Source organism: Nelumbo nucifera, chromosome 3, assembly GCF_055504915.1.
Source record: "Nelumbo nucifera cultivar China Antique chromosome 3, China Antique-T2T, whole genome shotgun sequence".
NCBI classification, from domain to species: Eukaryota; Viridiplantae; Streptophyta; class Magnoliopsida; order Proteales; family Nelumbonaceae; genus Nelumbo; species Nelumbo nucifera.
Genome location: NC_142651.1, coordinates 108,514,452 through 108,528,361, shown reverse-complemented (window position 1 = coordinate 108,528,361; position 13,910 = coordinate 108,514,452). Strand labels below are relative to the sequence as shown.

General features: G+C 41.0%; 1 protein-coding gene across 4 annotated transcripts in view; it reads left to right on the top strand.

The window, feature by feature from the left end:
• The window catches only part of UPL6 (ubiquitin protein ligase 6), a 133,244-nt gene that overhangs the window by 98,232 nt on the left and 21,102 nt on the right, over positions 1-13,910 (top strand). For all 4 annotated transcript variants that reach the window (XM_088900285.1, XM_088900286.1, XM_010272550.3 and 1 more), the window contains 2 exons: positions 8,947-9,117; positions 9,203-9,292. In XM_088900285.1, coding sequence (XP_088756411.1) covers positions 8,947-9,117; positions 9,203-9,292 — 261 coding nt within the window. The remainder of the gene's footprint in view (positions 1-8,946; positions 9,118-9,202; positions 9,293-13,910) is intronic.

Genomic DNA, 13,910 nt, shown 5'->3' with positions numbered 1-13,910 from the left:
GTATTAATTTCATTAGCAACAATGTATGATTGGCCTCTCTTGCAACTAGACATCAAGAATGTCTTCCTAAACGATGATCTGATTGAGGAAGTATATATGGAGCAACCACTAGGGTTTGTTGCTCGGGGGGGGATGGTAAAGTTTGTAGACTTAAAAAGGCAATCTATGGGCTAAAACAATCTCCACGTGCGTAGTTGGGTAGATTTAGTGAAGTAGTGAAGAAATTTGGGATGAAACAGTGTCAAGTAGATCATTTTGTGTTTAGCCATGACTCAAAAGATGGGAAAATCTTGATAGTGGTGTATGAGGATGATTTTGTCATAACTGGCAGTGACAACAATGGGATTGACAGATTGAAAAACTTCCTATAGGATCACTTCCACATGAAGGATCTTGTTACACTGAAATACTTCCTGGGAATAAAAGTTGCAAGGTGAAGGCATGGAAATAACTTGTATCAAAGGAAATATGTCCTTGACCTACTTGAAAAGCAGGGTTGTTAGGTGCCAAACTAGCCGAAACACCTATGGAACCGAATTCTAAGTTGAGTATTGATACGGGTGAAGAGTTTGATGATTCTGGAAGGTACAAGAGGTTGGTGGGAAAATTGAACTATCTGACTATCACACAACTAGATATATCATTTGCTGTAAGTATGCTGAGTCAGTTTATGCAACACCCTCGGGTTCCACATTGGGAAGTAGTTCTAAGGATAGGTATTTGAAGGGTGCTCTAGGTCGTGGTATGTTATACAAGTGGAGGAACTCTTGAGATAGAAGGGTATACAGATGCTAATTGGGTTGGTTTTGTGTCAGACAGAAGGTCAACTACAGGATATTGTACCTTCCGTGGCGGCAATCTTGTAACTTGGAAGAGCAAGAAACAAACAGTGGTGCTAAGGAGCAGTGCAGAAGCTGAGTACAAGGCTATGGCTCATACTACATGTGAACTAGTATGGCTGAAGAATTTGTTACAAGAGATGGGGTTCTGAATTGATAGACCCATGAGGTTTGTTAGCGTAGGGGTATTTCTGTCCTTATACCCAGATTAAGGTTGCTGATCTGTAATGTTGTGTCAGAACCAATGCTCCTTCCTTAAATAAGGGCACATATGTCTTTTCAATTATTTTAATAATAAAAAGCACTGTATGGCCAAATGGGAGTTATGTTATTGAGACTTCCAGTTCGAACCAGACTTTCTCCTTTTCTCTTTCTCTCTTTCTCTCTTTCTTCCACCTTTCTACCTCTTTCTACATAATCGATCTCAGACAAATAGAACTCCAAGGCAGGCCGAATCATAACATGGTATCAGAGCCACTTGAATCTGCTTAGATTTATGTCTGCCTAGATTTCTATTCTCTGGGCACCCTATCTAGGGTTTCTCTTGATTTTTCTGCATTCAACTGGAGATAAGGGAAAGGGCTGAAAAGGAGTGATCACCCTCTTCCCTTGGAGGTTTCTATGCCTCTAGTCGGGTCTTGTGTGGTCGGTTGCTGTGGTTTCTAAGATCGCCCTCCCCTAATCAATGAAGAATAGAGGGCCGATCTATGTGGTGCAGTGGCTGCCTTGTGTGGACTGATTTCCTGCTCGTGTGGTTGTTCCTTCGGTGATAAGGTAAGAGATTTCTATGCATGATATCTGTTATGGATCAAATAGGAAGTGTGTTTCAGGTCATATGTTGGGGTTTCAGACAATAGCGTGCTAGGGTTTATGCTGTTTTTGTGTATTTCGAAGGAAGAGTTGTGATCATATAGTGGTGAGATTTCAGGTAACCGTAGGAGTAGGGTTTGTGGTGTAAAGAGCACACTTTTCAGCAACAACAAGGGCTGAAATCAGTGTGACGAGTGTGATCTAGTCGTGTGCAATGTGCAGAATTCAGTGGTAATAGAATTCAGCAAGTGTGCAGAATCGGTGATAACAGAATGGGAGATAACAGTGATTGTAAACCTAATGTGATGGTGCCTGCAGACTACCTGAATGTTCAGATGACCTCCATTAAACTAAATGGAGAGAATTATGTGCCTTGGGCTAAATCCGTCGAAGTCTTCCTGAAGGCAAAGAAGAAGGTAAAACACATAAAAGAGGAGAAACCCTCCACTGACTCTCACGAGTATGAAGACAGGGAGCAAGAGGATGCTCAGATCATCACATGGTTGTGGAATAGTATGGAACTCAGGATTAGTGTAAACTTCATGTTTCTTGACACTGCCAAAGATGTGTGGGACCATGCGAAGAAATTGTATTCGGGATAGGACAATACAACCAATAGTGTATTAGCTGTATCAGGAGTACTTTAATCTGCAACAGGGCAATCAAAGTCTTGAGGAGTACTATGCCAGCATGAGAAACATACGTAATGAGTTGAATGTCTATCACCCTCTCACTTCTGATGTCAAGATTCAGCAACAACAGAGAGAACAACTTGATGTGACTAGATTTTTGGTGGGACTGAAGTCTGAATATGAACCAGTACGGGCTCAGATATTAGGAGGATCAACTCTCTCCTCTTTAGAAGAGGTATTTGCTAGACTCCAGAGGATTTCTATCGGATCTACTGAGAACTCTAATATCTCCGATAGATCTGCCTTTGTTGTATCGAGAGGCCATGGTGCTAGAGGTGGAGCTCGGGGAGCTCAGTCTGGTCGTGGTGGTAGTAGTAGTCCTGTATATGGCCGAAGTGGCAATGGTGGGCCTAATTATAATCGTGGTGGTGGTCGTACTGGGGGCAGAGATTCAGGGGGAGCCCGTGGTAGAGGACGTTGCTCAGGCCCGAGGAAGTGCACTCATTGTGGTATGGATGGACATACCATTAACTATTGTTATGATCTACATGGTCCACCCTCAACCTGGGCCAATCATGCCGCGACTAGTAACTCCAGTTCCAGCTTTAGACAGGAGAATCATTCATCTGATCAGATACCTCCTACATCCACAGATGGTCCCGTGAAGGAGATGGTGAGTGTTCCCCATGATGAATATGAAAGGTTTATCCAATCACAGCAGAACACGGTGACTTTCGCTCACTCAGGTATGGCTTGTCTGGCATCCACACCCAATCCCTGGATCATTGACTCTAGAGCCTCCGATCACATGACTGGAACTCCAGGTGTGTTTTCTTCCTTATCTCATTGCTAAACATCACAATCTGTCACCCTTGCTTATGGTTCCACATCCTCAATTTGTGGTGTTGGTAATGTTGACCTAGACCCTGTATCCCTCTCCTCAGTTTTGTATGTTCCTAAATTGCCTTTTCATCTTATGTCTGTTAGTAAGCTGACCAAATCCCTTAATTGCTCCATTACTTTTTATCCTTCTATGTGTGTTTTTCAGGATCTCAAGACGGGGATGAAGATTGGTGGAGGGCATGAAGCTGGTGAACTGTATTATCTTGACGGTGGTGACAGAACTTCAACAGCTCTCCAGTCATCCCTTTCTCCTCTTCAGTGGCACTGCCGATTTGGTCATCTGTCGCTAAAAGTTTTGAAGTCTTTGGTTCCGTCTTTGAGTCAACTTTCTGTTTTGGATTGTGAGTCGTGTCAGTTTGGGAAACACCATCGTGTTCCCTTTAGTTCTAGGGTTGATAACCGTGTGTCGAGTCCTTTTTCTTTAATTCATTCCGATGTTTGGGGTCCTTATAAAGTGATGCCATATAATGGATATAGATATTTTGTCATTTTTGTAGATGAGTTTTCAAGGATGACGTGGCTCTATCTAATGAAAGAAAGAAGTGAATTGTTTACCATTTTTCAAAAATTTTATGCTTAGATTCGTAATCAATTTGGTACCCACATTAAAGTTTTCTGTTCTGATAATGGCCGTGAATATTTATCCTCATCATTCCAAGAATACCTGGACAAACACGGCATTATACATCAGACCTCATGTACCTACACCCCACAATAGAACGGGGTGCCTGAGAGAAAGAATCGCCATCTCTTGGAAACAGCACGATCCCTAATGCATCACATGAATGTTCCTCTTGCTTTCTGATTAATCGGATGCCCACGTTCATCCTTGATGGTCATTCTCACATTAAAGTTTTCCATTCTGATAATGGTCGTGAATATTTATCCTCATCATTTCAAGAATACCTGGACCAACACGGCATTATACATCAGACCTCATGTACCTACACCCCACAACAAAACGGGGTGGTTGAGAGAAAGAATCGCCATCTCTTGGAAACAGCACGATCCCTAATGCATCACATGAATGTTCCTCTTGCTTTCTGATTAATCGGATGCCCACGTTCATCCTTGATGGTTATTCTCCGTTTATGGTCTTGTTTCCCACTTTGTCTTTGTTTCCTCTTATGCCTAGGGTGTTTGGGTGTGTCTGCTTCGTCCATAATCTGGGTCTCGGGAATGACAAGTTCGATGCTCGTTCTCTCAAATGCATCTTCCTTGGCTATTCTTGGACCCAGAAAGGGTATAGGTGTTACCATCCTAGTTCTCGACGGTGTGTGTGTGCTGATGTCACCTTCTTTGAGTCTACTCCGTTCTTTTTGGGATCCGATGATACTTCTTCCTCCTCATCACCTCCTCCTCTTCCACTTCCCGTTGCCGACCCTCTTCCCCTTGTTCCAGCCGTGACCAAACCCTTGCCTCCGGTGCCACCACCTGTTGAACGCCCACCTATCCGTCATGTGTATACACATCGCCCACGCGTACCAGCTACTACTCCTCCGGCTACATCTCCGTCGACAAATCCGGTACCAGACCTGCACTCAGCATCTGAGCTTGATCTCCCCATTGCCTTGCGGAAAGGTAAACGTGCTTGTATCCTTCATCTTATTTCTAATTATGTTTCACTTACTCACCTTTCCGCCTCCCATCGCTAGTTTGTCACCTTGTTATCATCAGTTGTTGTCCCTAAGGATGTCCAGGAAGCCCTTGCCTCTCCAGGGTGGTGCCGAGCGATGGAAGAAGAACTCTCTGCCCTTCATCATAATCATACTTGGGACCTCACCGCTCTTCCTCCTGGGAAGCAAGTTGTTGGTTGTAAATGGGTTTATACGGTTAAGTATCTGTCTGATGGTAGTGTTGAATGCCTGAAAGCGCGATTGGTTGCAAAAGGGTACTCCCAAACCTATGGTATTGACTACATAGAGACCTTCTCACCAGTTGCTAAGATAGGATCAGTTCGTGTTGTGATCTCTCTTGCAGCCATGTATGATTGGCCGCTATATCAGCTTGATATCAAGAATGCCTTTTTGCATGGTGACTTACTCGAGGAGGTCTACATGGAGCAACCTCCAAGGTTTGTTGCTCAGGGGGAGGATGGTAAGGTGTGCAGACTAAGGAAGGCTATATATGGGCTTAAACAGTCTCCTCGAGCATGGTTTGGTAGGTTCAGTGAGGTAGTAAAGAAGTTTGGTATGAAACAGTGCAAAGTTGATCATTTTGTATTTAGTCATGACTCTCCGGGAGGAAAAATACTGTTGGTGGTGTATGTAGATGATATTGTTATTACCGGGAATGATAACATGGGTATTGACAGGCTGAAGACTTATCTGCAGGATCATTTTTAGACAAAGGATCTTGGTAAACTGAAATATTTCTTGGGGATAGAGGTAGCAAGATCCAAGTATGGTATTAATCTGTGCCAGAGGAAATATGTGCTTGATTTGCTGGAAGAAACAGGCTTGTTGGGTGCTAAACCAACTGAAACACCTATGGCCACAAATATCAGGCTAAGCAGTGATATGGGTGAAGTGTTTGAAGACCCTGGCAGATACCGACGACTTGTGGGTAAACTGAACTACCTAACCATTAATAGACCAGACATCTCATTTGCGATTAGTGTGGTAAGCCAGTTCATGCAGAAACCTATGATTCCTCATTGGAATGCAGTTTTGAGAATTGTGAGGTATTTAAAAAGGGGCTCTAGGTCGTGGTCCGATATACAAGAGTGGCGGAAAACTTGAAATAAAAGGGTATTTTGATGCTGACTGGGCCGGTTCTATGTCTGATAGACGGTCTACCACAGGCTATTGCAAGTAGTGCAGAAGCAAAATATAGGGCTATGGCGCACATTGCTTGTGAATTAGTGTGGCTAAGGAACCGTCTACGGGAAGTAGGGTATAACATCAATACTCCAATGAAGCTCTATTGTGACAATTAGGTTGCAGTTCATATTTCCTCTAATCTGGTGTTTCATGAAAGAACCAAGCTGAATGGAGAGCTAGACGCTACATATGTTAATACAGGAAACCAGTGGGCTGACTTATTTACAAAAGGCTTGAGTCGGGGAAGAGTGGACTACATATGTAACAAGCTGGGAGTATATGATATATACTCACTAGCTTGAGGGGGAGTGTTAGCGTAGGGGTATTTCTGTCCTTATACCCAGATTAAGGTTGTTGATCTGTAATGTTGTGTTAGAACCAGTGCTCCTTCCTTAAATAAGGGCACATATGTCTTTTTAATTATTTTAATAATAAAAAGCATTGTCTGGCCGAATGGGAGTTATGTTCTTGAGACTTCCAGTTCGAACCAGACTTTCTCCTTTTCTCTTTCTCTCTCTCTCTCTTTCTTCCACCTTTCTACATAATCGATCTCAGACAAATAGAACTCCAAGGCAGGCCGAATCATAACAAGGTTAAACTGTGATAATCAAGTTGTTGTACACATTTCTTCTAATACAGTCTTCCATGAGAGAACAAAACATATTGAAGTTGACAGCCACTTTGTAAGAGAAAATGTGATAGATGGAGTGATAACTACAGCTCATGTGAGTTCAGGAAACCAGTGGGCAGATCTATTTACAAAGGGGCGGTCTCGGGGCAGAGTAGATTGCATATGTGACAAGCTGGGACTATATGTCATATATTCCCCAGCTTGAGGGGGAGTATTAGAGTCGACAATACAAGGGTATTTAGTCTTTTGTCTATCTAATTGAGAGTGAATAGTTTGTTTTATTCAAGTGTAAGTTATGTGTCCCACCTTTAATGAGGGACAATACTGTCTTTTGTAATTCAGCTTATACATTATAAATACATAGTGGGTCGGCTGGGTAGAGTGACCTTTTCTCTTCTGGTCGAACCCTTCTCCTCTTTCTCTTCTTCTTCTTCTTCTTCTTCTTCTTACATACTTTGAACCTAGAACTGAATAGGATTAATCTACCTATTTACAGAGGCATACACCTCAAAAGCATAAATGCTTCCAGCCTGCACCTCAGGACATTTTGAGGGCACCTCCAGGCATACACCTCCCACACTGTTTAAAACATTGGTCTCAATATGTACATATGCATATTGGAGGACATTTAAACTTGGTTATTTGAGTGGTGTATTGAAGGAAACAGAAACTACAAATCCACGTCATCCTTGGTAGGTTAACAGAATTACATGGTTATGTCATTGTTGCGTGGATCTATAGTTCCACACATCAATAGGAATTATTTATTGACAAAAAATGCTAAAGAAAGTTGAGATAGCATCTCTGAGATATATTTACAAGTCTTAGATGTGTTAAGGGCATATCAACTCAAATGTGAGATAAACAACTTGAAGGGGAGAAGTCTATGTGGTTGGAGATCGGTTTGATATTGGAAATATGAGTATCTAATTTCCTTATCTGTGTTGTTCATATTCCAAAATTGAATATTAACTTGTTATTTATTAGTAGTTAGACAATGAATTTTATTTTTAAACCCCAAAATTTACTCCTGGTAGAGGGGTGGCTACCAAAAATCTTATTAGAGTAGTCAAAAAGACCTAGGAGGGGGATGTAATGCCTTACCCCTCAGGGAAAGCTATACAACAGGCAACCAGCTCATAATATAACAATAGAATCATCTGGAAACCTGAGAACAGAAAGAAACTATCTCCTAATAAGAGGAATTTGGAGCTAATCCTCAAAAACCAGATGACGGGCGTGGCTAGGAATATCAGAACATTAGAACATAAGGAAGCTTGATGGCTGCAAGCTAAATTTGCAAGTGTGTCTGCAACCCGACTGCCTTCACAAAGCATGTGATTGAAAGACAGCCATGTCACTAGAGAGCTCTCTTATCTTATCAAGTTAGTAAATGGTATATAGACTTCCAACTTGCTTTACAAAAAACACACCAATGAGGTGAGAGATGTACTGTAGAATGAGTGCTGGTGTACAGTTTACCAATGATACAAGAAGGTTGTTCTTGTAACTTTAGAGGAGCCTCTAACACCCTTAGTTGTCTTTGGAAGTCCAGTTTTAGGTATGCAATTCACCCTTCCCAATGTGTTTGATGATCCTGATCTAAGCAGCACTTCTCTTCATTGTATTTCACAACAATTGACCTACCACTTATCTCCTTACTATAAGGCCTTACATCTATTCCTTTGTGTTTACTCACAAGTTTGTATATGAAGCACTTGCTAAACCTAAGTGGAAGCAGGGCTGCCAATGGACCGGATATTGTTCCAACCCAACTTGGTCCAATATGAGTCCATTACAGATGGACCAGGTCCAATCCGATTTTATGAATACTTTGGACCATTATAGACTGGTCCATTTCAATCTCTGGACTGTCCAATCTGTTCAAATTGGTTTCAATTTAGATTGGGTCCAACCCAAACTTGGTGCTCCTGGCCCATTGACACCCATGCTCTTTATCTTCTGTCAATGGACCAGGAATTGGTTCAATCCAACCCAGTCTAATATAATTCCATTACAGATGGACCAGGTCCAACCCAATCCAACAAGTTTCACCAACCAAGCTTGTTATGAAATGCTTACATTAGTGTAATGAAAATTGGCGCTGAAGACGATACCTTTTGTAGTGCATTTTTTGTCATAGTTGTTTTGTTTATTTGAGCATTAAAATGGTGATGCTGGATTTGCAATGTTCTCTTTATGCAGTTTCAATTTATCAGTATATCCTCTTTCAAGGACTTTACAGATTCATATTAACACACTGGTTTATTTACAAATTTCCATGTTCTATCTTTTATTGCAATCTGTAGCATTATGAAGGTGACATTTCAGAATTAGAACTATACTTCGTTATTGTAAACAATGAGTATGGAGAGCAAACTGAAGAGGAGCTACTCCCAGGAGGAAAAGATATACGTGTTACAAACGAGAATGTCATTACATTTATTCATCTTATTGCCAACCATCGTCTAAATTTTCAGGTAATATAATCCATTAAATGAGATTACTTTATTATTTTTAGGAGTACATCTTATTGTTTGATATTATGAAATGCTCCTTTGGCAGATACGCCAGCAAAGTTCACACTTCTTAAGGGGATTTCAGCAACTTATACAGAAAGACTGGATTGATATGTTCAATGAGCATGAACTTCAGGTAGTATGACTTTTGATATAGTCCGCTGGCTAAGACCTATCCCATAGTAACTATTTCTTTTTTTCTTTGCTTGAATATTTGTTGCTTATTTGGCATGGTACTGAATAGAGTGGAATGGCAGAACAGGATTCATGCAGCTGACCCCATATAGTTGGGAGGTGGTCGGTGGATTAGTTATGTTGAGTTGAGAGTTCAATGCTGATTTGATAGAATCCATCAAATAAGTCTTATTTGCATAGAATAATCTATTTAGCTAAGGTTTACTGATCAAAAAAAAAATCTATTTAGCTAAGGTATTTGGGCCTTGTTGTGTTGAATTTAGTTGAGAGTTTGATGCTGATTTGCATAGAATCCATCAAACAATCTGATTGAATGTCCTCAGTACGAAGAATTTTGACAAGCACATTGATCTGATCTCACTTCTGGCATATAGTAAATTAGCTGGTAATGACAAATGAGAAATAGGAAAGTGATGCATTGAGGTCCTGAATGAATAATCATGAAATCAAGCCATGCAAAAATTTCTTCAACTTGCATTCCATTGGTTTATCATTATGATGTCCAAGAGATGACTTCATATATGCAATTTCTTTTAGATGACCATGAGGAAAGCATTCTTTAATGAATAACTTCTCAATAAGTGTGTCTTTTTTTTTTTTGCATAAAGAACAAGTAATGCAAAAGCTTTCAACTAAATTCAAAATAGATGGATATTTATTGATTAAAGATAATTCATAAACAGTCTAATCTCTCAGAATGTGGGTTGTCTTGGTGATGATGCCACAAGTTCCAAACGTTGTTAAATGCACTAGAAATAACAAAAGAAGTCAAGAAACTAATATTAGATCAATAACTTCTGATATCTATCTTTTAAACTCCAAAGTGAAAAACCATCCTATCTTACACCCTTTCCCTCTCATTGTCCCAAGTCTGTTGGTCATGAATGCCACAATCATTATGAGAAAATGTTACAATATGACCATCAACTACTACTTGACCGATGGAGATCAAGTTTGTAGTTAATCTAGGAATTAGCACATTGGGCAATTTATAAGAATAGTTATAGATGCGGACAAAGGAAATATTAGTGCCAATAATCTCCTATTTTTCATCATGGACAGTTACAATATATTTATCTTCAAAGTATGATTTGGAAGGAGCTTACCCGTGGTGGCACCTGTCATGTGATTAAGATGCACTAGAATCTATGACCTAGAAAGGACTAGAGCAAGTAGGAAGACTTGCCAAACAAGCTGATAGAAGAGAATGCAGAAGACATTGCCATAGAAACAATACTCCAGAAAAATTGCTTCATTTCTTTAGATATACCACCAATAACCCTTGAGTTATCCTTTGGGCTATCTAGGATTATCATTCCAAGGGGGTTTTATTGGACATTCTAGAAGAACATGTCCTAACAGGTTGCAGTAGACACATAGGTGTCTTTTCTTATCTTGAGATGCCACTCAAAACACTGAATATGTGCAAGGATTTCTCTCATAAGAGTTCAACAAGAACAGAATCAATATCTGAAATTGTCCCTCAGTTTAGGATGTTGGCTTCTGTGAAGAAACTCCCTGATGTACCATTTTATTGTAGTCCTTATTGTATTGTTTCTCTTATTTATTATTATTTTCCCTTCAGCCTTGCAAGGGCCTCTGTGTAAATTCTCTAAATTGTGTTGCCCTACAAGGGCCTTTCAGTATTTTCTTTAACTTCACTTTCTATGTAAAGGACCCTTCGGGTAGGGTCGAATCATCCATTCTTCATCCCTAGAATTCTGTATTCTGCTCTGGGTCTGTTGACATGGTATCAGAGCAAGCTTCTCTATAATTTCTTCTCTTTCCTTGCTCATTCGTTGGGCATATTAGGGTTTTTTGTTCTCAGGGTGTTTTGGCTGGTGTTAAGGCTGTTCTCTTTAGTCCTAACCCTTGTTCCTCTTGAAAGCTTATGTCTGGAAGGATTTCTGATAGGCTGTGTCTTCCAGAACCTTCTCTCATAAAATCAGCGGAAACTAACAAGTCTTGGAGGAGTTCTGGTCTTCTCTCCTGGGTGGCAGCAGATTTGTTTTCTTCCTCTGTCTGTGTACTGATTTCTCCGGTGCGGCAACAGCTTTTCTCCTTGTGGTTCAGTTTTGAACAGTCACAAATTAAGGAATCTCAACAGTCTGGCTTCTTCCTCGCTCAACAGTAGCAGTTTCGAACCAGGTTCCTTTTGCTTCTGACTGAGGAACTTCAACAGACATCAGGTCCTCTCTTCAAGCTAATCTGGAAATCTTCTCATTTCAGGTTGGTGCATCACACTATTGTCATAATCAACTGTGATCAGTCCTTGGAACCCTAGTTTTTGTGCTGCCCTAAGATATTTTCTTCTCTTGGTTATCAGTCCTTGGAGCCCTAGTTTGTGATGCCCTAATTCTTTGGTGTTTATTGGAGGATATTTTATTCTTCTCTAAAGTTTCCTGCTGAAGTTGCCTTGGATTTGTCTATATTTCATGCTTCAGCCCTCATTTTACTTTTCTAAAGAATATTGTGTTCGGATGGAGTGATAAAAGTAGTAATTCTTTTGATGTTGTGCACACCGATGTTTGGGGCCCGTATCACATCCCTTCTATGGAGGGGTATAGATATTTCTCGTTATTTGTTGATGACTATACCCGTATTTCCTGCTCTGACCTAGACCTTTCATCAGATGATTTTAACCTAGTTCGGGGTCAATATCAAAATCTTCAGATCTGATAATGCGAAAGAATACTTCACCAAGCCACTAGCCTTCTATCTGCTTGATCATGGGATTATTCACCACAGCACTTGTCCTTATACACCACAGCAGAATGGGGTTGCCAAGAGGAAGAATAGGCACATTTTGGAGGTGGCTAGAAACATTATGTTTACCTCCAATGTGTCTATCCATTTCTGGGGCGATGCTATTCTCACAGCAGTGTATCTCGTTAATCGGGTTCCTTCACGGGTTCTTGACATGAAGCCTCCGTTTACCCTTCTATACCCAGATGAAGAATTATTTATTGTTCCCCTTAAAACCTTGGGTTGCACCTGCTTTGTTCAGATTCTTGGACCTCATCGTTCAAAATTTGACCCTAAGGCCTCCATTTTTCTCGGTTATGCACACACTCAAAAGGGTTATTGCTGCTATGGCCCTACTTCCGAGAGGAGATTTGTCTCGATGGATGTTACTTTCTTTGAGGAGGTCCCCTATTACCCTAGGGTTTCTCCTTAGGGGGAGAGTAGTGAGAATGGGGTTTTTTTTTCCTCAGGGGGAGAGCAGTGAGAGTGGGGTTAACTCATATGAAGTTCCTTTACCCATTCCATTGAGTGATGAGGACTGTAATGGGGAGGGTTGTTAGAGGTGTCAGGAGTTGAAAGTCTATCACAGGCGGTGGCGGCAGGTTGATTTTGGTCATCAGCAGTCTAGGACAGCCCCAGTTCCTTCTACGGATCCGGATCCAGGTCCCACTGAGATACCTTCCACTGTTGCTACTTCACTTTCTTCGGATGACCTTGACCTCCCTATTGCAGTCCGTAAAGGGAAACGGCGTTGCACCACATCCACAGCTCATTGCATTTCCCAGTTTTTGTCCTATGATCGCCTGTCTCCCTCTTACAGGTCCTTTCTCACTTCCATTGCTGATATTCCTATCCCCAGAACAATGCAGGAAGCCTTGTCAGTTCCTGAGTGGAAAGATGCAATGAAGGTTGAAAACTCCTATATCTTTGTCTTGCCCGACCAGACATCAGTTATGCAGTCAGTGTTATCAGTCAGTACATGCATTCTCCTAGAACTACTCACCTCCTTGCAGTTGAGAGAATATTAGCATACTTGAAGATAGAGGTCCATACAAATGCTGATTGGGCTGGGAGTGTTGATGGCAGGAGGTCTACCTCTGGATATTGTGCCTTTGTAGGAGGTAACCTTGTCTCTTGGAGGAGTAAGAAACAAAGTGTTGTTTCTCGCTCCAGTGCTGAAGCTGAATACAGATCGATGGCTAATGGAGTGGCTGAAGTCATTACTTGAAGAGTTGGGTATTGATTATGAGAAGCCCTTGATGCTGTATTGCGATAATCAGGCTGCTATTAATATAGCTCACAATCCGGTACAACATGACAGAACTAAGCATATCGAAGTTGGTCGACATTTTGTCAGAGAAAGGGTTTCATCTCAAGAAGTGTGTCTCACGTATATCACCTCCAACATGCAGCTCGTAGATCTTCTCACCAAGGCTGTACCAAGGAAGAAGTTAGAGGCAGACTTATGCAAGTTGGGAATGACAAATATATATTCCCAACTTGAGGGGAAGTGTAGAGAACACTGATGTGGGCCCCACGGTTGTGGTCCCCATTGTGTTCATATGACAGCACAGCATGTACTCTTTGTTAGTTATGTCAGTGTTAGTTGGTAGTTATTTCAAGCAGCTTGTTATTTCAGCTTATTATTAGTTTATTTACCATGTAAGCATTAAGGGCAATTCTGCCTTTTCTACAATTAGTAAACATATAAATATTAAGAGTGGGGCGGCAGATTCAATTAATCAGTCCCTCTCTCTTTTCTAAAACCCTTGTGTACTTCTGCTTCTCCTTTTCTTCTTCTTTCTTCTTCTCTT